Below are 24338 nucleotides of genomic sequence, written 5' to 3'. Positions count from 1 at the left end.
CGTTTACAAGTATTTACAAATCGCCAAGGGGTGAGCGGGCCACGACGACGTTGAGCAACATCGACAACAAAGATTCGCAAAGACTCGTAGCAGCAACTTCGCAAAACCTCAACCAAATCGAAAAAAAAGAAAACGAAGTTAACCCGCATCCTAGCCTTAGCCCGCATCCTAACTATAACCCAAACCCTAACTAGCGGGGGGCTGGCGCCGCCCCTGGCGAACTAACCCTTGGCGATAGTGTAAACGGCTTGGCGATTGTAGCTTCGTAAAAACGTTGTAAAAACATTGCCGACAATTGGCCGAAATTAGTCTTGGCGGGACCTCTTTAACGTCCACCCCCCAGACAGGGCCGGCAGGGGGCCGGCAGCAGGCGGTGGACTGCGTCCAGGATGGCACCGTTGCGTTGAGCGTCTTCGTTATTAAACAACAAAGTGCGCTCTCACACCCTTGCCCCCGTTCCTCCTCTCTCTCTCCTCACCCACACGCTCTCTACGCAAACTTGACTGTTCAGTCAATTCCACTCGTTTTAAAACACCAAAGCGACACAGCCTCCGAGCTGAAAAGCAGACACGAACATACCTCGCCGAGTACATAATTTTAATTCCCCGGACAAATCCGCCAAAATGAAGTTCACCGCTGCCGTCCTCGCCCTCGCCGCCGGCGCCATGGCCCACCGGAACCAGACCGTGGTCTACACCACCGAGGTCGTCACCGCCTTCACCACATTCTGCCCCGCGGCCACCTCGTTCACCTACGGCAGCCAGACCTACACCGTCACCGAGGTACGACACAGTAACCCTGGCGCGGAATGAGGGAGCGGGTTTGGGGGAGGCCGGGACGGCGCCGAGAGAGGCCCGGAGCGAGCAAGCTCCGACGGCGCTGCCGCTCGGTGAACCGCCGAGCTCTCTCCCTCTCTGTTTCCCCGTCTCCCTCGCCCCCCAGACGAAGCAGCAGCAGCTAACCGGCCCTCCTTTCACCAGGCCACCACCCTGACCATCACCGACTGCCCGAACGGCTGCACCATCAAGCGCCCCGTGACCACCATCTCCTCGGTCATCTGCAACAACTGGTATGTTTTTTCCCCCCTTTTTCCACCCCCCGACCCTATCTCCACCGGCGAGATGCTAACCAAAAGCGAACCGCTCGCCAGCGCCCCGGTGTACTCCAACAGCTCGTCCTCCGCCGCCGCCGTGCCGCCCGCCACCACCACCCCGGCCGGCACCGGCTCGCTGCCCACCCCGTCCGCCCCCGGCTCCGGCGCCGGCTCCAACACCCAGCCCAGCGCGCCCATCGCCACCGCCGGCGCCCCCCGCGCCCTCGCGCTCTCGGGCGCCGGCCTGGCCGGCCTGCTTGGTATCGCTGCGTTCGTTCTCTAAGTCAACTAGTTTGAGTTGGTTGGCTTGGGTGAACACTCGCGGCTTGTGGGGATGTTGGTCGTTGAGAGGGATGCGGTTCGTAATTTTTAATTGCGGATTGTCATCGGGAATGGCTGAGGGGAACAGGGGGGAGATGGAGGGGAAGGACGGAGAAGAGGGAGTGAGTGGTTGTGGAGGAGAGTTGGTCGGCGGGGATCTCGCTCCTGGGGTCGCGGACGAGGTTTCTGTAATTTTTTTTCCGGGGCGTGCCTCGGGGGTTGTGTTCGTTCTGCGTTCCTTCGAGGCGCGCTCCTTTCTCTCTCCCTGGATTGTGTTCCTTGGACAAATACCGACACTTTTCAGGCTCAGCTTTTGAGGATGCATTTACGTCTACGTCGTGAATCTTAATTTCCTTTGTGAGAGATGCTGGTGGCTCCATACTTCAGGTGCTGGGCGTTCCGAGAGACTTGCACATTCCACGGAATGGAGCTGTTTCGGGAGCAGCCGTTTCCTAGTTCTGGAAGATGGAAATCGCGTCACAACCGCGAGCCGCCTACTGCCCCAAACTGTCTCATAGCCCACTATCCTTGCTTGCGCTTTTCTCGCTTGACCGATCTTACTTGAGCAGGACTGTGTAGGTAGTCAAACAGCTTCGCCGCTGCAACGCTTCGGGTTCGCTCTTACGCCGTCCTCGAACACATTCTTCCCATCCACAACCGATCCTCGAGTGAGAAGACTGCTATGTAAAAGCGCAAAAAGAAAAGAAAAAATATTGTGGACAATTGTCCCCGAAGAGGCGAAGAGAAGCTCAGTGCATTGTGTCGCGTGTTCGTGGCCATTCACGCGGACCAACGCCGGGGTCATTCATAACGGTAATGTGGAAGCGAGATTGCTCGCAACCAGTTGATGCTACGAAGTCAGGATCATTACCGTAACTTATTATGCGCCTCCTGAGCACGAACCCTGTCGACGAAGGAGACTCTCACGCCCTGTTCAGCTCTCAGATCCTGTTCAATACGGGACGGAGGTGACACTCGGTCGCAGAAGAAAGAAAGGTCCAATATTTTCTAACGGCAGGCCAGGTACATACAACGCTCCTGCCATTTATCGGGCAAATATGGCTTGACTGTTGGTTGCCTACCAACCGCTGCGTGCCGCTACAAGTCGTAGGCACCTGATTCAAACCCCAAATCTTTACCCGACTTCCGCACGGTCCACGGTTAAGAAGCGGAAACCATCAACTCAACTCCACTGCGATGCGAACTGCGGCCTTGGCTGGAGGTTGTAACTAAGGTACTTGTGGGGAGAAGTAAGCTACTCGCTTGAGCTCGGCTTCCGCAGGGCCAATCGTCTCAATTCCCGTGCCGATCCCCCGGACCCCAGGCCGAAGCTCCAGCGTCTCGGGGTAACGGGGTAACGGGGCAACGGAATGCGGGGGGACGTGCCGCGGCTTTCACCCTGATCACGGTCACCAGAATGCCGCCATACTGGCAAGAATTAGTGTTTGACGAAACTGAAGCTGTTAAGGTCGGCTTGTAACCGCCAGGCCAAATAACTAGGTGTCCTTCCCCCAGCCTCGTGCCAGCATCAACGCCCCCTTCGACGATCGACTTCCTGTGTAGACCGCTGCTTGGCTTGCACCATGGACCTTACGCAGGACGAAGTCCACCGCCAGTCCCTGGCCGACCCCGAGGGCTTCTGGGGCCGCCAGGCAGAGCACCTCCACTGGCACAAGAAGCCCGCGGCTGCGCTCACGCGCACGACCAAGCGTCTCAGGACGGGCGAGACGCACGCCCACTGGGAGTGGTTCCCGGGCGGCGAGATCTCGACGTGCTACAACTGCGTCGACCGTCACGTCCTCGCCGGCCACGGCGACCTGCCCGCCATCCTGTACGACAGCCCCGTCACCAACACGAAGCAGCGCATCACCTACCAGCAGCTGCTCGACGAGGTCGAAGTCTTCGCCGCCGTCCTCCGGGAGGAGGGCGTCAAGAAGGGGGATGTCGTGCTTGTCTACAGTGAGCTTCGTTGATTCCACCACAAAGCCGTTGCCCGGGTGCTAATTCGTTCTCTGTTGGCAGTGCCCATGGTCCCCGCCGCGTTGATCGGCATCCTCGCCATCAACCGGCTGGGCGCCATCCATGCCGTCGTCTTCGGGGGCTTCGCCGCCAATGCACTCGCCCAGCGCATCGAGGCGTCGCGGCCGGTTGCCATCCTGACGGCCTCGTGCGGCATCGACGGCAACAAGCCGCCTATCCCCTACCGCGTCTTCGTGGAGGAGGCTATCCGCATCTCGTCCTGGAAGCCGCCAAAGACTATTGTCTGGTAAATAGGCAGCTCGGATTGTGTGTCGCCCACCCAAGTTATCATGTTAACCGGAAGTAAACGCAGGCAGCGCGACGAACTTCCCTGGCGCCCCATCCGCAAACTGGAGGGCCAAAGGAAGTGGCAGAACCTGGTCAAGAGCGCCCGCGCCCGGGGCATGAGGGCCGCGTGCGTGCCCGTCAAGTCGACAGACCCTGTCTACATCATCTACACCAGCGGCACGACGGGTCTGCCCAAGGGTGTGGTGAGAGAGGCTGGCGGCCATGCTGTCGGCCTCCACCTCTCCATCTCCTACCTGTTTGGCATCCACGGCCCAGGCGATGTGGTACGTGTTTCTCAATCAGGTCACTGATACGTCTTCCTCCTGCTAACATCCCCATAGATGGGCTGCTTCAGCGACATCGGCTGGGTCGTCTCCCACAGCTACACGCTCTACGGCCCTCTCCTGGCCGGCGCCACCACCGTCCTCTACGAGGGCAAGCCCGTCGGGACCCCGGACGCGTCCGCGTTCTGGCGCCTAGTAGAGGAGTACAAGATCAACTCCATGTTCACGGCGCCGACCGCGCTGCGGGCGATCCGCAAGGACGACCCGGACAACTCGCACATCGCCCTCATCGGCCAGCGCGGCGGCTTGCGGAGTCTCAGGGCCCTGTTTCTCGCCGGCGAGCGGTCCGAGCCGGCCATCATCACCATGTATCAGGACTTGCTCAACAAATACGCCGCCGACAACGCCCTCGTGGTCGACAACTGGTGGTCGTCAGAGTCGGGCTCGCCCATATCCGGCATCGCCCTGGCGCCACACGCAGCCAAGAACAGACGGGTTGGCCTCGAGGGCCACCGGCCCCTCGGGATCAAGCCAGGAAGTGCAGGGAAGGCAATGCCTGGGTTTGATGTCAGGTGAGTGGCTTCTTTGTCGCCGTATTTCCCCGTTCAGAGAAGGGGATGCTGACCCGCGCCAGGGTCGTCGACGATGACGGCCGCGAGGTCGCCCGCGGCAAGATGGGCAACATCGTCCTGGCGCCGCCGCTGGCGCCGACCGCCTTCCGCACGCTCTGGGAGGACGAGGACCGGTTCTACCGGGGCTACCTGAAGCGCTTCGGCGGCCGGTGGATCGACACGGGCGACGCCGGCTGGATCGACGACAGCGGCTACATCCACATCATGGCGCGGTCGGACGACATCATCAACGTCGCCGCGCACCGCCTCAGCACCGGCGCCCTCGAGCAGGCCATCACCTCCCACCCGCTCGTGACCGAGGCCTGCGTGGTCGGCCTGCCCGACCCGCTCAAGGGCCACCTGCCGTTTGCCTTCGTCATCACCACCACTACTCCCACCACCCCCAACTCGTCATCTCCATCCCCATCATCCGCCGCGGCAGCACCCCCCGACGACGCGCAGCTCTTCGCCGAGCTACAGACCCTCGTCCGCACCCAGGTCGGCCCCATCGCCACGCTCGGCGGCATGATCCGCGGCACCACGTCAACGACCATGTCGACGACATCGACCATGATGATCCCCAAGACGCGCTCCGGCAAGACCCTGAGGCGGGTGCTGCGCGAGCTGGTGGAGAACGCGGTGCGCGGGGAGGTGGACAAGGAGGTCGCCGTGCCGTCGACGGTCGAGGACGCCGGCGTCGTCGAGGTCGCGCGGGAGATGGTTAGGCGGTATTTTGAGGGGAGGAAGAGGGAAGGGGGGGTTAAGGCTAGGCTTTGAGTTGAGAGTTGAGGTGGTGCGTTTCTCTCCTTCGAAGGGAGGGGGAGGAGGCATCGTCAGGGCGGGATTGGAGGTGTCGAGCGAGTGTGGTTTGTTTGGGGTGGTGGAGCGAGCGAGTTTCGGTTTGGGAGTTCTTCTTGATGAGATCTGTCTAAGTAGATTATCCTTGCCAACCTTACGGCGGTAGTGAAGCAGAATCGGTGGTGTAGGAACTCTCTGGGCGGCGATGGGCATGCAAACGAACCATGGTTGCATGTCTTCATCTCGTTTCTGTGTGCGCAGCATCTTCATGCTCAAGGCTCCCCACCTGATTGTCGTGATGCCTAGTAGTTCACTGGACATACATACCCACGAAGGAGACCGGTTCTTGCCAACTATGCTACCCAGTTCGTAGCCGAGACAGGAGACTGGCTGCTGTGTCGAATCTGATCTGCTCGTTGAACTGTTCAAGGCATGTTATATGCCTAACCCGCGACTTCAGGGGTAAGTCGACGTGGCTCAGACCATCCGCTCTTCATGTCAGCTCCTCATTTCTCAGCCTGCTCCTCCCAAACGTAGCTACGTTCTTTTCTGTTCTTTCCTCTCTTTCTTTCTTTTTTTCCTTTCTTTTTACTATATCTGTATCAGGGGCCAGTCACTTCTCTCGAGATATTATAGGAGCGCTGCTACGACTGCACCCCCTCAACGAAAACCGTCCCAACTGCATGCGCTCCAGCCAGGCTTAGTGTACGATAACAGATCCAGCCTTTAACTAGCTTCCAGCCGCAGCGTGCGGTTCGAACACCATGCCGATTCATTACGCCCTCCCTGTCCTCCAACTATCCGGTCCACCGATGCTGGCACGGGATGTATGTACAGTAAACATGAACTCTCTCGTTGCCAGACTTCGCTATTACTCTCACAGAAACCAAGCCATCCAGCATAGCAAGACTAGCCGAAGGCATCCGTGTCGGAGGAGCGCATGACCGCTGTTCCCTTCCCCGCCCATATTTGCTTCTCCCGCCGAGCTGAGTTTCGATTCTGCCGGACCGCAGCGCAGCAGCTCTTTGGTCTTTCGTATAGCGTGGGCCTTGTGCGATGTTGTTCGGGACGATGGTGTAGTGAGCAGAGGGAATCAACGGCCGGCTGGGCCAAGCAGTGGCCGCCTTTTATATTGTCAGATCACACAGTTCACCCGGGGTGGGTTGCACACGTAGAGTGATGGCTTGGTTGTCAGGGTGCCTGTCCCAGGTTTGTGTCTGTCTTTCTTCCGTCGCTGCTACGGTGCTGGCGGATTTCCTCGCTCGGACGGGCAGCAGCCGGTCGAGGGATGGGCATGTACCATGGGCCTGCGAGAGCCGGCCTCCGAGATGATCCATCGAAGCTGCAGAAAACTTGTCCATGGCTTCTTGATACCTGCGGAGCAGCCCGTGTCCGGTGTAACGGTGGGTGTGCCATAGTGACGAGTGTGGAAGCCGGAAGACGCCAACAACTCCCTCTCTCAGGCTTCAACGCTCACGGAAAGCTGATGTTGCGGTTACCCAAGCCGGGACGGGAAGCATATCAGCATACCAAGTGATGTCAATGCAACGCCGGTAAAGAGCGGCAAGGAAAACGGAGACAAGCTTAGTTCATGGTCAGGTCTAAGTAGCGATACGCTTTGGATTTGCAAGGCGATCATTGCTTTAGCCATCCGCCGAGTTCCCGCCACGGTGCCTGGACTGCCGCTCCGGAGATCTCTTCTCCCCCTACTCCTTGAAAGACTAGACCAACTCCTTCCCCATGACCTACCAACGTCCAGACCGATCTTCACCAACATATGCACCAGGACCGCACGCATTGCCCATATAGTACACCAATCCAGTACCACCGTCCAGACCTTCCGGCCTGTCCCGCGCCCCCCGTTTAATATAAGCCCCTTCGTTTCCCGAACGCAACTGACTTAAGCTAATTTATCCATGCCAATTCACGGGGTTGACAGACAGCCAGCCAGGGAGGCGGGAGGTGGTCAAGCGAGGCTGCTGCCGCGGGGCAAGATCCTGCAGCCCTTTCCCAGCCCCCCCTGCTACGTGTTCCTTCCTTGCCTTCCTTCCTTCCGGGTTTCGGAGCCGCCAGTATAGCTCAGGACAGAACAAGGCAGCAAAGAGAAGAACCATCGGGCTTCTCGGAAGTTCCCGTCTGCCCGTCACGAGGCAGGGGACAGCTAACTGACTGACTGGCTGGCTGGCTGGCCAGCCGGCTGGGCAATGACCGTATCACAAATCCTAATCCCCAGCCCGGTCATCTTCGTGTCGGGCGCCGTGGCGGTGACACAGGGGGATAATAGTCTAGTTTGAGATAAACCATATACCGGAAGGGCACGGAGTGTTGATTGGACGGCCCCGGGGAGGAGGTGGCATGACGCGCGGGGCCGTTTAGTTCGGAGCCAGCCCAGTCGGGTGGGACGGGGCGAAAACAAATCCTGTATGTACGCCGTGAAGGGGGACGGTTTCGGAGAAGGATGGGGAGAAAGAGGAGAAAGAGGAGGAGGAGGAGCCGGCAAGGGGGCCCGGGATGCCTGCCATGGAAAGAGGCGGAGAAACACCAGCCCGGATGGATGATGTAAGACGTAGTACAGCGCTGAGCACCTGTGCAAGGACCCTAACGAGCATCTCGATAGTGCGGGCGCGGTGGAGTAGTGTGTGAGACCCGAAAGAGGGCCAAGGTCTGGGGACGGGGCGGCAAGGAGTGGGCTGGCAAGCAGCAGCGGGTGGCAGAAGAAATTGTCCGACCATGTCCTGCAGAGAAGGGTTGCAGCGACTCGAAGCTTCTGCGGTGCGCCTAGGTAACGCTGGACAGGCGCGACGCGCCTGGCGCTGAGACAGGCGTGAGCAGACAGACAGCTCTGCGGAGCCAAGCGGTGCGCGAGGACGTCGTGGAGCGGAGGTCTACCGCTTCACGAAGGTCTACCGCTTCACGGACTCGAGGGCCTTCACAAGTTCGCATCCGTTCAGCGCAACGGATGTCACCTCTATGAAGAGTCAATAGCACGAGCCGGCCTCCAAAACTGGCCAGCATGATCTATCTAACCCCGAGATATTGCCAACCGGCCACGAGAACGCGATACAAGTGGCCAAGTAAACAAAACGGCCGACCAACCAGCATGGTGGAGGCACCGTCGATCTGCGGATACAAGGACAAACATGCAAAGCCATCCCTAGCGCCGGTCGTCTGCCCAACCTCCCAATGCAAAAATGCAGATGCAAATGCGACGTCGTGATGCAAATACCCGCCAGCGCGCCCCGTTCCACCGTGCCACCAGAACCCGGACGAGCCTATCCAGACGTTCGCTCCCATGCAAGGCAATATAATGCTGCAACCAAACGTGGCCGTAGCAAACACGCCACTCCCTCATTACACAGTAGCCTTGTCCCACGCGTCGGCCGCTCGTCGCCGGCGTGGGTAGGGATCGTCAAAGGAAAAAGAAAACGAAAGGGAAGGCAAATGAAAGAAGCGGCCAGGTGAAGAAGGGCAAGGAATGGAAACGTCAGCAAGCGGCGGTGTGTCAGGTCCCAGGGGCGGCCGCGGCTGGCTGCTGCGTGCTCCCGTCGGCCTTCGAGAAGGCTCCGAGAACGCTCTGCTGGCCCCGAGCGGCGATTTTGAGATTGGCGAACCGCGCCTCGGGAAGTCGCTTGCCGGCCTTGATGCTCTCCAACACCCTGGTTTGGCGCCACACGGTCAGCCCGGGTTCCGCCGGCGGGCGCCGGACACAGTATCCGCAAGAAGCTGAGACAACGGGGTTGGCGAAACTGGCAAAGAAAAGGAGAGAGGGGGTGGGAGGCAGGCAGGGGGTTGGAAATTGGGGAGGGGGGTTATCAATTGGGGCAAACTCACCACTCGACACCGACAAACCTGATGCCGCTGCCGCCGACCCGCCGGATCTCCTTCTCCAGCTTGCCGCCCGCCAGCCCACCGCCGGCTCCTCCGTTCGGGCCGGACGGCTTGCCCAAGATGACGTGGGTAACCTGGCGGCGGCCCAGGTGCAGCGACATGCGCGCCCCGTGCTCCGACAGCAGGTGCTTGAGCTTGTGGTCTGACACAAGCGGGTGGGTGCTGCCGTTGACGTAGACGACGAGGCCGTCAAAGATCCTGCGCTCTTGTGCCTTCTGTGCCTTGTCCGCCTTGTCCGCCTCACGCGGCTCGCGCGCTTCGTCCTCCGCTTGGCGGGCCAAGGCGAGCTGCTCTTCGGCGGCCCTCTCGTGGGATCTCCGGTTTTCTCGACCCTCCTCTGCTCCAAGCACAGGTACCGGACCATGTGGCCGAGCGGTGTTTGATGATGCTGCCGTTGCTGCCCCCTCCGCCGCGCGTGACGCCGCGCGTGACGCCGGCCGCATCGACCCCGGATTGCGCAGCATGTCGGCGACGCTATGCCCGGCGCGAGCCCGGACCTGCTTGGGAACGAGCATCCCCAGGCGCTCGTCAAAGTCTTCGGACCCGAGGCCGACGGTGTCCGAGATGCGCGGGCCGCCCGAGTTGCCGGCGCGGAACTGGCTGTTCATCTTCATATTTCGAGACTCGCGCCATCCCTGCGGCCCTCGCGTCTCGGGACGCTGGTGGCCTGCCGCGACCGAGTGCCATGGGTCAAAGTTGCGGCTGTAACGTGGTTCTGCTGGCGGAGGCAGCTTCGGGTTTGAATGTGCCGGCATGCTGCGGCGGAAGATGATGGCATGAGATTTCCTCCGCAATCAACTTCTCATTGTCGCTCAAATGACTCGATAGTCGAGAAAGAGAAGTGGGAATCGACGGCATGCTGAGCTCGGCTATTGTTTCCGTCAAGCGGCCGCTTGCTCCACCGCGACGGGAAGGCGCGAGTCGCGTCGCCACCAGGCAACCGTCTCAAGTTCCTACTGGAAGCACTGGCGCGCAGTCACATGAGCGCGAGCCGCCGCCCTATCGCAGTACTTCTGGCCAAATTCCGCCATCAGCTAAATTCAAGGCAACGTGAGTTACCTCCGTGCCGAGACCAGAGCTATCTCACCAAGCCGAAGGATCATCATGTTTGCCCACAAACTGCTGTTCGTCTCAAAGACGAGTTGCGCAATGTTTGTGTGGCAAGGATCCCGAGCTTGACGGCCACCCTTGGTCCAGTTACCCCCTCATCAATCTCATTCCTTGGTCCCCCGGTTTCAAGAACAATCTGTTACGCAGCCGGCGTGAGGGCCTCTGGGGATGGTGGCCCCAGCTCTGTGACGCCTCGCAGCGTCGTATCGCTGGGAGCATTTTTGGGGATGTTCGCTGAGGAGTGCAGTCGAAGGACCCCATCCCCTCCCGCGGCCGCCGGCCCCCTTTCTTCCACTCCTACACTCGGACACACAGAGACTGCTCTGTTGCTACTCGGATGCATCATGAAGCGCCATTGTCACCCTGGACGAGGCCCGAGTGTGAGGAAGGATGGCTTGCTCGGTCGGGATCGTGCGCTATGATCGACGTCGCCTTTAAGGTGGACTGACACTGCCGGTGTTTCTCTCATGCGTGCTCGTTTCCCGTTTCCCGTTTCTCATATGCAAGTCCATTCAATAACCCCCCCCGGCTATAGTGGTAGCAATCCCGAGGCGACGTTTTTACATACTCCGGCCCCGTGCCATCCGTGCTTCGCCTCTAACGTGACGGGACTGAGTGCTTGTTGCACCACGCAACTCTCCGCACTGGAACCATTATGTTACCCCCGCACCGTGCTGCCTGGTCAATGACCACCATCCACTGTTCCGGCGAGTGTGGTTACTGTGGGCAGTGCGCACAGCAGCAGCGGCAGCAGCAGCGTTGTTCTCAGCCGCTGGCTAACGTTAGTTCTGGCATCTGCATCGAAGCATGCACGGTTACTCCCACGATCTTGTGCTGTGGGTTATACCGCTGCTGCTAAGACATGCAAGCTAAATGTACGTGTATGTATGTACTCCATACCACAGTAGTGGAGTGTAGCTGCGCCGCCGGCCTCTGCCACCTGCCCTGCACCCCGTGCAGACAGCCACAGCGGTTCATGCACAGCTTGCGCTGCCGGTGCGCAGTAGCGTTAGCGCAGGCGATCCGGGAAACAAAAAGTGCGCAGGGCAGGGGAGCGCAGGCTGTTGCATCCCGGCTCGACTGACGGCTTGAATCCACTCCATGCAGCGTCATTTCTTCGAATCCTTGAAATTGTCCCGTCCAGGTCCTGACTCGAGGAGTTGGTTTACTGTGTAACTCTCCATCTTCAATGATTTCTGGCGAAGGAACGCGAGGCCCAGCCAATCTGAACGCAACCTTCTCGGCAACAAACCACAAAAGACAACAAATGAATCCACCAACTACACAGTCCGGATAGGCCGCGACCCATCCTCTTCGTCCCCTCATCCCATCCCACAGGAACCATACTCCGTACGGAAAACTCGCAATTATCGCCTGGTTTCTCACCACCCCTCCTCCAGGAAGAGCTTGTCCCTGGTCCCTGCTCATGCCCATGCTCATGCCCATGCCCATGTCCCTGCCCGTACCCATGTTTGTCCGCCTGCCCCTCCCCGCTTCCCGCCCCCTCCTCGCATCGCGACCCCGCTTCGGTCCCCACCGTCGAGTTCCGCAGCACGAGACAGCCGAGCAAGCAGCCTCCGTACGAAATAATTCGCACTGATAGATTGACAACATTGTTGACCACCCCATACGATCTATTGCAGGTCTGATGGTGGTGGTAAGGTAGGCACGCACGAAGGACAAAGGATGCGAGGATGGTTGCACAGCTTACCGTTAATCTGCACCTGCTGAGGCATCCACGCTTCCGTCCCAGACGCCCCGATCGTGATCGATATACGGTACTAAACACTAGTGTCGTGTAAAAACGGATTTCTGGACAGGCTTGGCTACTGCGTACACTAATCTCGCAACAATGACGAAGAATTGCCATCCCTTCCCGCGAGACCCTGCAATTGCAATTGTTCATGGGCCTTGTTCTCAACTTATCATTCCCGTCTGGGATCTCTCCCTGGCCCGGATGTGTCTCCCGCCTCGGCGATTGAGCTTGAACCGGCGAGGGATGAAGGATGGAGGAAGGGGGTGCAATCGGCAGCAAGTGCCAGATGGGGGGACCGAGCTCCATGCATAAGCGTTAGCTCAACACAGAGCTATGTATATCGCAGTAAAGAGCCGAAGCCACGGACGGAATACACTAGCGTAGTTAGAACGGTGGCTGGAAAGGTTTCCGTGCACGCCTCAGAAAGCCGGGGATACATTTGTTGCAGGCACCAAGTGTGCATCGGAAACATTCGAAGAATGATGTTTGTTCAGCTCATCAACTTAGTTGTTGTTGCAACTACGCAGATGCGCAGCAACTATCCATAGTGTAGATCTCTAAAGTTAATAACGGGAGAGGAAGACTGCGTTATTGATTGGCACTCTCGCAGCAAGCTCTGTCGATCATGGAGGCCGAGTCCACCCGACAAGTCACGAATTCCACGGCGCCGGCATCCAGGGGTGGCCCACATTCAGACCTCGGACAGCGAGAAAGAGGCACGGACAACGACACTAGTGTATTCCGTATGTAAGTTACACTACTCCGTACAGTACACGGTACGGAGTAGTGTGGTGAACACAATTGCGGTACTGAGGAAATAGAGTCGGCGACTGATGAAAAACTTTCTTGTAACTACAAGTCCTCTCCGGTCCCGTCCGCGCACGTGGGGCGCAGAAAAGGGGATCGACCCAGAGTTGAGTTACCGCGAATTTCGACCCGCGCGGGAAGGGGAGGAAAGAAGCGATCGGGAGTCGGGTTTCTCGGCTGACAGATTATATGCCTAATCTGCTATAACTACGGAATACGGAATACATAAGGAGATGTCAAGAAACAACCGAGCGAGAACACTTCAGCGCAGGCACACTCTGTATCGAAGTTATTGCCATCCACCCACCCTGCGAATCATACTTGCCTTGCGTGCGGTTGTGTCGCCTGCGCCGGGTCTGGTGCCGTGTTACTGATATACTGTCCGGAGTAGTGGCTGCGTCTTGTGTGTGCCGTCAAACCCAGGAAAGAGAAGGACAGATGGCGGCAGGGCGATACGAATGGCCCCATCGATCCCGGCATCTCTTGAGGCTAGTTTGGCACGGAATCTGTTGGCTGCTGCTGGTTATTGGTAATACTCGGACATTTGTGGTTGAACGGGTTTCTTGACGGTCGCGCAAAAGCTGTGTCGTGTAAACGGGCCCCGTTCTGGAAGCATCTCTGTCTGTCCGTCTGCCCAAAGGGGCGCGCAAGCGAAGCGATCCGATCAGTGTGCGCGATCTCGGAATGGGGAAAATGATCTGGGTCCATCTGCTGCACGTCGGGAAACGCTGCGCGCCCGAGACCAACCGCGAATCCTGGAAGGCTTTCCGAGGACCCTTCCATGCAGCGGCAGCCCCTGTCGCGTCTCGCTGATCTGGCTCGGCTGGGTGGTGTCCCCAGATGGGCAGGAGATGCACAGTAATCGAAAGCGGGGGGAGGGGGGTGGAAGGGACATGAACAAATTCCATGTCGTGGTCCGGCCGGGTCGGCGGAGCGGGGGCTGGACATTTGCTCTTCCTGCTTCCCCGGCTGTTGTTTCCTGTCGCAGGATGCACACGTACATACGCATATGTACACTAGTAGCAAGGAGTGGACATGCAGCATGTACAGCGCATAATGGCGCTTGTCAGATAGATCTCCGACAGACGCAGGCTTTTGCGCGCGCCTGTGGTGCATATTCGCAGGGTCCTCTGATTGCCTGCGACTTGCTGCCGGCTGTACACGTATGTATGTATCCTGTCGGGCTCATGTTGGACAGCGCATCGGGAGAGCAGGATCGTCCACACAGGAGCCTCCGAGGCTCCTGCTGCAGCGTCCCGGAGCCGCCCGCAGTGGCATGCTGGCATGGCCGAGTCTGCTCTCAACACAACAAGCGCGGCAACGACAGGGGGGAAAGAACGGGCTTGGCAAGCGTCTTGAGGTGCCATCAAACCATCAACTCCATTCAATTTTCGGCGCTCCACCAAACGCCCGCCCAACCGCGCCGAAAGGTCCCAGCCAGACCCCCGCCGTCCGCGGCAGAGAAGCCGTACCGGATGGAGGGGGCTGGCTGGGATGTTTTTGGGACCTGTCGAGTTTCTGAGCTCCGAGGTTTTTCGCGCTTGTCTTGCTGAGACTCGTTCGCTGGTTGCGGATGGCAGGTCTCAGGAAAGGCGGCCGACGGGAAGACCAGACGTGGGTGGGGGAAGGTTTGCCCAACTTGCCGGGCTAGAGAAAACAGCAGGCGGCCAAAGTCCGAGCAATCAACACAACGCACACGACTCGTGTGAATCTCAGCCAATTCACACTGGAGAGCTTCTTCGGAAGCCAAAGACATCGACTTGCGAAACACTGTTCGAGCGCTCTTGAGTGAGAGAGACTCTGTTGCGCCGACCAGGGTCTCCGGGAACGCTGGAGGGTTGGAGCAATGGGAGTTGTTAAGGCGGTCTGGTCTGGCAACCTCTCATTGGCGAGCCCACATCCAGGGTTACCGACCGCACCGCGTGTCAAGCGCGGGCTGCTGATGGGGGAGGTCAATAGAGGGGGTTGGTCTAGCGGCCCGAAGAGTAGCGGTGAGAGCCGCGCCGGAGGAGGGCACAGTGTGAGACCCGTCGAAATCGCTCGGGGGAGGTACCCGTTGGGGGCTGTCAGTCGGCAACATCTGGAGCTTTCATCGACATCTGGGGCAGGGTTCGTGTGGACGATAGTGCACACAAGGGAAACTGTGCGTTGTTAGCAGGCCTGGCTACACTAGGTGTTTAGCACAGGAAGCCCTGTTACTGATGGGGACTTATCAGAAACACCCTGTTTGGGTAAGCCTTCAGATGGTGGACAACAAGCTGGAACAAAAGGCCGCACTGTGAGCGACCGGTTCTGAAATCTGCCCCCAACAACACACCTCCACCACCAACTCGGCTGTGCCACCCACTCGAGCCCCACCGCTTTTCCCTCCTTGGTTGTCATGTAAGGCGGAAAACGGTCCGCGCGTGCAGCTCGTGTCTGGCGAATAGGAAGCGCAGGCAAGAGGGTGCGAAGAGTTCGCGGTGCCCTATGATGTGCATGATCCTGTCGTCCTCCCGAAGGGTTGGGGTAGTAAGAGCAAGGCTGGGGCTGAGAGGCTCGATAACTAAGTGGCGAAAAGCAACGGCAGTTGCGAAGCATGAGGGAGACCAAGGGCGTGTCATGCAAGGATCACAGGAACCCTTTCTTTTCCTCTTCTTGTTTCAATGTTGGCAAACGGCCAATGCCCCGTCAGCCAATGTGATGAACGTGACCGCACAGCTGGTCCTCGTTTCGAAGGATGGAGAAATTGGAATGGACTGCCCCTCTCAAGCCTTCCCATTGTGGATGTGGGCGTCGAGACGTGGTGCCCGCTGATTGGACGAGAGGGCGGCCGGTTTTGTGTACCACAACCCAACAGAGGAGGCTGCTATCGAGACACCCACATCAGAACATCAATCAGAGCCAATTGGCTCTGAGGGAGCTTTTAATTGAGGAATGTTGCGCAGACGAATTAGAATCAGGTGCGGCATCCCCCGTGCGCGGGTAGTGCACGAAGCAGGTTGGAAGTTCTCTGAGTTCAACGTGGGCGTTAGGTGAGTGAACTGCAGGCGATGTTTCGGGCTGTCCGATGTCAAGCAAACCTTGGGCCGGGCCGGACGGCAGAGGCAGGGAGGGCGATGCGCCGACTTCAAAAAGGAGCGCGCACCGTCCGAGTGCGCCTTGCCAAAAGCAAGCGGCTGAAACACAATTCTCACCCCTCTGACTGCTGATGGCTAAAGAGGTCCCGCCAAGACTAATTTCGGCCAATTGTCGGCAATGTTTTTACAGCGTCAGTACCCCGCCAAGACCGCCAAGGGGTTTGCACTATCGCCACGGGTTAGCCACGGGTTAGTTCGCCGGGGGTACGGGGGGCGGCGCTAGCCCCCCGCTAGTTAGGGTAAGGGTTATAGTTAGGGTAAGGGTCAAGGTTAGGGTAAGGGTTAACTTCGTTTTCTTTTTTTTCGATTTGGTTGAGGTTTCGTAAAGTTGTTGCAACGAGTCTTTACGATTGTTCGTTGTTGATGTTGCTCGAAGTCGTCGAGGCCCCGTCGCGGCCCCGCTTACCCCGTGGCGATTGTAAATACTTATAAGCGGCAGTCTCCGAAATTAGTCTTGGCGAGACCTCTTTAGCCATAACCCTCTGACTCTCCCTCCGGCGCTATCCACACAATACCGCAAAAGTGGCCCGATCAGATCTGATGATGATTGGCCAGCTGCGGGTTTAGTGTTAGTGTAGAGATGGATGCACAAGCACCTACTGCACAGTAACCGCTGTGCATTGGCCGGTATGCAAGTGTTCTCGAGCCTGCGGAGCCTGGATCGGGGATCCCTGCATGCCGAGCAACCCAGTGTAATTTTTTTTTTTCTTCGAAAGTTCAAATTGTTTCCTGGAGATGGCCGTCTCGTCGATCTGAGGTTTCAGTCCTCGTGAACACTGCACTAATTTTGGGAACTTTCAAATCTGACATGTTTCTTCTGGGAAAAACCCGGCGGCTGTGGCTGTTTCGCATGGCGCGGGAAAGCCCTGCTGGAGTTGCTTTCTCGGGTTGAAATGTTTGCACCGTCCACAGTGCGAGGAAAGCAAGCAACAAGCGAGAATAAGATGGAGAGAGGAAGGAGGGAGACCAGAAATGAACGGATCAAATCCGGACGGAGCCTTGGTTCTTCCCAACTTGTTCCCTGGTGTTTGGGATTGGATGGCCAGCTCGGCTCTCTTCCTCTTGATGACGAACGGCGAAGCAGAGTCAAGTTCGATGAATGATTCCCCTCTCGCTTTGCGGCACAGTAGACCATTCCGTAACCGAGTGTTCAGGACGGGCAGGCCCATATCCCAATTCTTCGTGTCTGCGCCGCAACTCTTTGTTCCTGTGTGGAAACATTTTGGAAAAGGCCGAGGCGAGTTTTCTGATGGTGTAGGGGTATCGGGCAAGCCGAGAGCGGGCCTCAATCAGTATAAGCAATCCGCTTCCTGGTTTTGGCGCTGGATGAATCTGGGCCGTGGAGTTGAGGCTCAATGGGGAGACGCACTGCATCTGGTCCCCCGTTCCCCGCCATTGCCAATGCCCGGGCCGGGAGGCGTGCTTCCTTCGTGGCCGTGCCGCACAACCCTCCTCATCTGAACAAATTGGCCCGTTGTCGTGCCCCTTCACCCACGTTCTGTATGCACGTTAGTTATGCACACGCCTCACTTCGCGCACGGTAGTTGATGAGGGCACCGCATGGAATTTCCAAGAGGGCCGCCGCCGTTGCAGCTGCGATTCGCCGTCTCGAAGTTTCCGGGTCCGACCTCGCGGTAGACGATGCAATTGGCAAGCCACACAGCAAGAGTCGGAAATATGCAAGCTGTTCATCAACACCAGGCCGTGGCTGGTCAGTGAGGTCAGGGGTCGTCGGGCCCGCGCTTCGGCCACTGCCCGATGGCCACGACATAACCTTAAGGTTTGTTATGTGCTGTGTCTAGAAGCGGACCAGGGCTGGCGGTGCGTGCCATACTGTGTCCGTACCGTTGCCTTTTTGACAAAGTCGAGGGCGCGCGAAGGCGAAATATCCATCCCGAGGACATTTGAAGCTGCAAAGGATACGTGCTCTCTTCAATGGCAACTCTTCGATGACCGCCGCTCGCACTTTAGTAGTGGCCGAGCAGGTATTCCGCCCGCTCGGAGCTTACTTGGCCCGGCTCCCGGGCGACTTGTGGTAACGATCACCAAGGTCGTGAGGTTGTTTTATCGAGGATGACTCAGAAGGACTTCGAGAAGACGGGCAGTGCCCGTATAGGGGCTGCATCGGCCTGGCCTTCTCTGGTTCCGAAACACCTGGCGTCAGCGTCAACGTCAACCACAGCGTTGACTGATATCTTCATGAGACCAACAATGTAGTATAGAGGACCCAGGGGGTTGGTTGGGAGTCCGACAGGAGCCTGCCGCGCTCCCACGCCACGTGCGTTTCTTCCGAACACAACAGCCTGTGCCGACGAACGGTGCGTTCCCTGCTGCCGCCGCAGCTGCTTATCCGTCCGCATGGGCGGCATGCTTGCATCAAGGGGTTGCGGCTAGTACCACTGCTCCAACGGTCCCAGGCGCCTGACTTGAGGGACGAGAGGGCTTTGCCACTTGTGCGAATGTCTGCCCGGATTACACAGGTATGTAAATACGACGCAGCCAGAACCAAACGTCAACTGACTGTGGGGAATGTAATGGACCTCCTGCATCCAAGAAGCAGCTCTGCCCCACTCGCGGCTCCCCGAGAGTCGATCGTGTGAGAGAACCCAATCAGTACGTTTCCTGGGATCCGTGTCGAAGCCGTCGTCCAGAGTCTGGCAGGCCTCGCCGGGTCAACCGGGGCAGTGCTCCCAGCGATTTCCTTGCATTGATCGGGCATTGCATGACAGAGAGAGAGAGAGGGTCAATCGGGGGATTCACGTCATGCCCGCAAACATTGATCCTTGCGACAGCTCCGTGGATGTGGCCGCCGAACGAGCCAAAGAGGCGCCATGTGTGTAACTAACTACATAGGCACGGATTACGCGGAGGGAGAGTATCTGCGGAATACTGTGTACACAGCACTCTGCTCGGAATGGCAGTGCGGGCGCGTAGTGTACCCGGCGACAGAGCATCAATTCCCTTCGCGATTCGCGGCCGCTGAATTCCAGTCCCAGCAGCCGATGTTTTTGCTGGATATTCGTGCAGGAGCCGACGATGAGGCATGACGCGAGTGCGGCGCACATCCTGTGATCCTCGCATCAGAGATATCTTGGTATGTAGACGAGTAGGCGTAAGCACAGAATACCTATCTCCACATTGTGTAAGCACCAGATCCGAGGTTGTATCCGGAAAACTGGATGAGTGAATGCGAATATTCAGGGGGTCTTTTGAAGACGCCAGCTCTTGCCTTCAAGATGGCATGTTCACTGTCGTGTTGTGACGGAGTGAAAAATAAGTATCAGGTAACGGAAGAGAACAGGCAGTTTTCCTACGCTAATCCCTTCCAGGCAGCAGTATCTTTATTTTTTCACCACACAGTGCGAGCATCGGGACATTTCGCCAGCCAGCCTATTACCACACCCCCCATCCTCCTGCCCGGCCTGGGCCCTGGCCCTGGCCGCAAGCCCCCCCTCCCCCCTCCAACCTCCCACTCGGGCAAAGAAATCCCTGCTCGAGCCAGGCCCGCAGTTGAGCGTCCAGGGTTATTGGCGCACATCTTCCACTTCATCGCGGCTTGTGGTCGCATCGCTGGGCAGTGCGGCGAGTCCTTGAGGGGTCTGTTGAAGAAAGAAGCAGGCAACAAGAGAATTCGACCAAGCGCCCAGCGCTCAGGTTGGTGAAGGATGCGAGGCTCAAGGTTGCAGGGAAGAGAGGGAAGGAAGCCGGCGAGCACACGCAGTCCCCGCGAGGTTGGAGCGGAAACTGCGACCCTGGAGCTGCTCCTATCGCGGTTGGCAGCCCGGCCCCGCCCAGACAGAGCCTGGAATCCCCCTGCCCTGGCACCTTTCCCGTCCGACTTCCCGGGCCCTTGACTGGCTGGGCCAAGTTGGCGAGCCGACTGGGGGACAGCGGCAGGCCAGGCGCTGGGTTGCTAACCTTTTCAGTGGACATGGATCGCACACGGGCCCGGTGTCGCTTCCGGGGGGCCTAGCTCTCTCAGTTCTGCCCGTCCGTCTCGCTGGCCGGCTGGCTGGCTGGCTGGTGGTCTGCGTTCTGTTTTTCACTTCTCTCGAGGCGCTCGCTGATCGACCACCGTACCGTCGAGCCGACCTTCCTCTCCGACCAGGGCACTGCCGCTCCACCTAAATCAAGCCCGCTTCCTTTCTTCCCCTTCTTCCTCCTCGCTCCTCATCACCACTCTTCCCGACCTTCCCTCACTTCTCTCGTTTGCGAGGCGGGGCCGTTCTTGAGTTTGAGAGGCGAGGACGAAAAAGAAGAAGGCGCGGCCCAGACCTGGTTCGTCCTCCTCTCCTACTCCCCACTCCACTCCTCCGCCGTCTGCATTTGCATCGGCCCCCGTCCTCTCCCGCCTCCCCCATGCGCTTTGCGGCTGCAGACAGCTGCTGGCCTTGCCACAAGCTGTGAACCGCCGACCAGACTGACACATAAACGGCCGTTTTTATAGATCCAGAAGACCGACGACGCCAGAACACACAGCTGCTGGACGCCGAGGCAGTTTATGTGCAGCACGCAGAGTCCCCGGTCACAATTGGGGCGTAGCTTGGGGTTGTCGCGGCACCACTTTTGAGCTGCATCTAAGTTGCATCCCCAGCCCCCAAAACTGGGCTTCCGAGTCGACCGCACCCGGGACGGCAGAACACACGAGGGCGAAACAACGAGATTCCTATCTGGATTAACTCGAGCGCTTGTATAGCGCCTCTTTGCCGAGCGATACTTGGTTTCTGACACCTCCACCCCCCATATTGGCTCGTTGCAGAGCTCCCAGGAGCTGTCTGCCAACTTCGAACGACGCGGCTTCCGTTTCGGTGCGTCCACCCACCCATCCCAATTTTGGAGACCATGGCAGCACGCACATCGTATCGGCTCGCAGACGTTGAGTTTACTTGCTGACTGCTGCTTCAAGCTCGCTCCGACACAGCGCATTGCCCTTCTTCGACCGCCCGGCCGCCAGCCCTGAGGTCGGTATTGGTGCGCCGCACATTCAACTCTCTTCGCCGTATCCCGAACGGTCACCAGACTCCCGGTTCCCCTCTCGCCGCTTCGTATGCGCAGCTCGTGTCGTCAGTGTCAGATAGCTCAAGGATCAGAAGACCTACCCAGCGATGAACTCGGGGCCTGAGATGTATTATCCGTCGCATATGTCTACTGGCCAGGGGCCACCTCCACAGACGGTCACTTCGCCCTATGCCCATCCGCATTCGCAGCAGCACCAACAGCAGCACCCGCATCAGCACCCGACCCCACCTCTGCTGCAGCCGGGCCCTGGCCAGTACCCTCCCCCTCAGTATGGTGGGCAATACTCTTATCCCAATGCCCTGAGCCCTCCCACTGGGCCGCCCGCCGTGTCTACTCCCATGGGGCCCGGCCAACCCGTGCTGCCGCTTCCGGGAGTCAACCAAGCAAGCATGGCGCCGTCGTCGTACTCACCCGGCTTCGACACTACGGGCCAGATCCAACCCCCGGGGATGAAGCCGCGCGTTACGGCTACGTTATGGGAGGACGAGGGCAGCCTCTGCTTCCAGGTTGAGGCCAGGGGCATCTGCGTTGCCCGGCGAGAGGGTAAGCCTTAACAGTCAATCCTGGCTCAGCGGCGTTCTGGCTGACAGACTATGCAGACAACCATATGATCAACGGTACCAAGCTGTTGAATGTCGCCGGCATGACCCGCGGCCGGCGCGACGGCATCCTCAAGAGCGAAAAGATTCGGCATGTGGTCAAGATTGGTCCCATGCATTTGAAGGGTGTCTGGTGGGTTCAACCCTTCATCTGTCCGTCCCATACGGGGGGTCCCTACTGACTCGGTCATTTCAGGATCCCCTTCGAGAGAGCGCTCGATTTTGCGAACAAGGAGAAAATCACCGAGCTGCTTTATCCCCTGTTTGTCCACAACATCGGCGGGCTCCTCTGCCACCCTACTAGCCAGACCCGTCCGTCCCAGGCCCTGACAGCGGGGGCACGGAAGCAAGATCTGCGGACTCCTGCGCCGCTGCCGGCGTTGCAACCACCCCAGCATCATCCCTTGGCCTTGCCCGGCCCGCAGCCTCTCCCATCGCATCCGCCCCCCATGACTCGTCCGCCGCTGGACCGGGCCCTCACATTTCCCACTCCCCCCGCGAGTGCTACGAGCGTCATGGGGAGCATGAGCTCTTCCGATAGTTTCTCATGGAACCAGCAAGGGGTGACCAACGGCCACCCCTCTAGTCAGATATCCATCGACACGAGTCTGAGTAACAACGCCCGGTCGCTGCCGAACACCCCCGCGCAAACCCCGCCGGCCACCTCGATCCAGAACATGCAGAGCTACCCCCCGGCTAGTCAGCCGTACGAAAGTTCGCGCCAGATGTACCAGCCACCTCCGCCGCAGTCCTCCACGTACGGAACGTCCAGCTCTGCTGCTCATGAACGTCCTATGTACGGGCAGGGCGGCTACGTGAAGAATGAGATGGGACCGCCCTCTAGTCGCGGTGCCGCCCAGAATACTGAGCCTGTCGATTCCAAACCGGCCAACGGCATTTTGCATGCCGGCCAGAGCGAAGCGGTAGCCAGCACCGGCGCTGAAGAGGAAGCTGACCACGAGCACGACGGCGAGTACACTCACGACAGCGGGGCCTACGACAGTAACCGGACGACTTACAACTACAACGCGCCTCCTGTCGGGTCGCTCAGTCACGACCACTCGCATCTGTCTCCTGCCGACCTCTCGGGCTCTCCGCATCAGTCCGGTTCGGGGCGGGCAACGCCGCGCACTGCTACGGCGGCGTCTTCCTACTACGCGCCGCAGGGGTACAACACACCGCCGCGCGTTGGACAGCCCTCGGGCAACGTGTACAGCGTCATGAGCAACGAGCGTGGGCCTGCGAACGGCACGTCCGGCAACGATGTGTATGCCAGCCAAAACGATATGGGATCCTCGGTGCAGAACGGATACGCGACGCAGCCCCCCGTCTTGAATGGAACTTCGTCAATGAAGCGCGGACGCGACGACGAAGACGACCGGCAGTCGGATATGAAGCGGCGTAAAGCGATGCTGGATGGCAGCGGCTCCATGCCGTCGCCTACGTTCAATCCGCAGATGCCGCAGCCCCCGCCTGCCATCAGCGCCCAGCGGCGCAGGTAAGGAGGCCGTCGTTGCTCTGCGGGGAGTATCTGCTTGCGTGACGGCGGCAGACACGCCGCGACCAGGCGGCTGAGGCTCGTGGACCCAATCGGCTATCAAATGCGCGTCGAGCAACCCGTGATCGCCAATGATGGAGATTTGGGGCTAGTTTCCAACGACCAACCCTCCTCACACCCTGTTGGACTCCACACTCTCCTTGTGTATTCGTTTCAAGCCGACCGGCCCGATCGACATTTGAATTCCGAGGACGCTCGCACGAGTGACGATTCTCTTTGTTGGATGTCCTGATAATGGTTGTATAAGGGCCTTGATGAATGACGGAGTGCATGGGATGGGACTAATCTAATGGGTTCAGGCACGGCCGAGCTCCCCTGTTTGGGCTCGGCCCTCTCCTCCGTCTCTCTCCTTTTCTTTTCTTCCTCGTTCATTTCTTTTGCTGGAGAGAAAAAGACGCGGCGCCTGTTACGACCCTAGGCGACCCGCAACTATCATGACGCATAGCAGACATCACTCTCATCAAGCACAAATCAACAGATGCACTTGGCACTTTGGCCAAGGGCACGGTCTTGAGGCTGCGGACAATGAGCCTCTGGGCCGTGCAACTTTTTTTTTTGTTTCATTTCCTTTCTCAAACTCTGTCTGTTTTTCCTTGCTGATGACGCTCATGACCCACGAATTTCCACTTTTTTGGCTCTTTACAAAAGCTGCGGGGAGGAAAAGAGGATGACGAGAAGTCAATGCCGTGGTGGCGAGTTGCTTTGCTGGTGGAGGGGGGGTTGTGGCTGTGGGCTTTTTGTTGCGTTAACGACTTGATGAGGGAACTTTTTTTCAGAAAAGGAAAAAAGGGCCTTCTTCAGCTTCATGACCTTTGGACATACACTGGAGGCTAGTGGTAGACGTTTGAACAAGTAGCGCTCAGTAGTTGTTAGGGATGCAGTTGGCTATGACAAACACAGCACCTACTGAACCACACACACAGTTGGTCGGGTAGTGAAGCCCGGAGGGCCTGGCCTGGCGATTGTGGGTTTGTGTCGTCCATGTATATGTGTACTTCTGTTGCCCTACCCTTCCGTTGTTCTGAGAAGCTCAACACGACAGTGTGTCTCCCGTACTTTATTGAAAAT

General features: G+C 58.6%; 4 protein-coding genes across 4 annotated transcripts; 3 read left to right on the top strand and 1 right to left on the bottom strand.

Moving 5' to 3' along the window:
• Positions 1-588: 588 nt before the first annotated feature.
• Positions 589-2039, top strand: THITE_2169147 (uncharacterized protein). The gene is made up of 4 exons (XM_003648605.1): positions 589-782; positions 981-1069; positions 1151-1242; positions 1294-2039. Exons 1-4 carry the CDS (start codon positions 624-626, stop codon positions 1374-1376), a joined length of 423 nt encoding a protein of 140 aa, XP_003648653.1. The 5' UTR covers positions 589-623; the 3' UTR covers positions 1377-2039.
• A 611-nt stretch (positions 2040-2650) lies between these two features.
• Positions 2651-5421, top strand: THITE_2106367 (uncharacterized protein). Its single transcript, XM_003648604.1, has 5 exons — positions 2651-3373; positions 3437-3680; positions 3747-4005; positions 4063-4577; positions 4640-5421. The coding sequence occupies exons 1-5, from the start codon at positions 2998-3000 to the stop codon at positions 5391-5393; spliced, it is 2148 nt and encodes a 715-aa protein (XP_003648652.1). The 5' UTR covers positions 2651-2997; the 3' UTR covers positions 5394-5421.
• Positions 5422-9196: 3775 nt separating this feature from the next.
• Positions 9197-10315, bottom strand: THITE_2106365 (uncharacterized protein). The gene has a single exon (XM_003648603.1). The coding sequence runs from the start codon at positions 10055-10057 to the stop codon at positions 9242-9244; it is 816 nt and encodes a 271-aa protein (XP_003648651.1). The 5' UTR covers positions 10058-10315; the 3' UTR covers positions 9197-9241.
• A 10884-nt stretch (positions 10316-21199) lies between these two features.
• On the top strand, positions 21200-23452 carry THITE_129457 (uncharacterized protein; the record flags this gene model as incomplete). Its single annotated transcript, XM_003648602.1, has 5 exons — positions 21200-21656; positions 21713-21845; positions 21909-23210; positions 23265-23361; positions 23429-23452. The coding sequence occupies 5 exons, from the start codon at positions 21200-21202 to the stop codon at positions 23450-23452; spliced, it is 2013 nt and encodes a 670-aa protein (XP_003648650.1).
• Positions 23453-24338: the final 886 nt, after the last annotated feature.

The sequence above is a fragment of the Thermothielavioides terrestris genome, chromosome 1 (genome assembly GCF_000226115.1).
Source record: "Thermothielavioides terrestris NRRL 8126 chromosome 1, complete sequence".
Lineage (NCBI taxonomy): Eukaryota > Fungi > Ascomycota > Sordariomycetes > Sordariales > Chaetomiaceae > Thermothielavioides > Thermothielavioides terrestris.
The sequence above is the reverse complement of the archived record's forward strand: the minus strand, read 5'-3'. Positions and strand labels throughout refer to the sequence as shown.

Excerpts from the sequence above, each read along its gene's own strand:
- THITE_2169147 (XM_003648605.1), top strand. The coding sequence starts at position 624 with ATGAAGTTCACCGCTGCCGTCCTCGCCCTCGCCGCCGGCGCCATGGCC. Across the intron at positions 783-980 it reads AGACCTACACCGTCACCGAG|GCCACCACCCTGACCATCAC; the intron begins GTACGACACAGT and ends TCCTTTCACCAG. Across the intron at positions 1,070-1,150 it reads TCGGTCATCTGCAACAACTG|CGCCCCGGTGTACTCCAACA; the intron begins GTATGTTTTTTC and ends ACCGCTCGCCAG.
- THITE_2106367 (XM_003648604.1), top strand. The coding sequence starts at position 2,998 with ATGGACCTTACGCAGGACGAAGTCCACCGCCAGTCCCTGGCCGACCCC. Across the intron at positions 3,374-3,436 it reads GGATGTCGTGCTTGTCTACA|TGCCCATGGTCCCCGCCGCG; the intron begins GTGAGCTTCGTT and ends CTCTGTTGGCAG. Across the intron at positions 4,578-4,639 it reads ATGCCTGGGTTTGATGTCAG|GGTCGTCGACGATGACGGCC; the intron begins GTGAGTGGCTTC and ends GACCCGCGCCAG.
- THITE_2106365 (XM_003648603.1), bottom strand. The coding sequence starts at position 10,057 with ATGCCGGCACATTCAAACCCGAAGCTGCCTCCGCCAGCAGAACCACGT.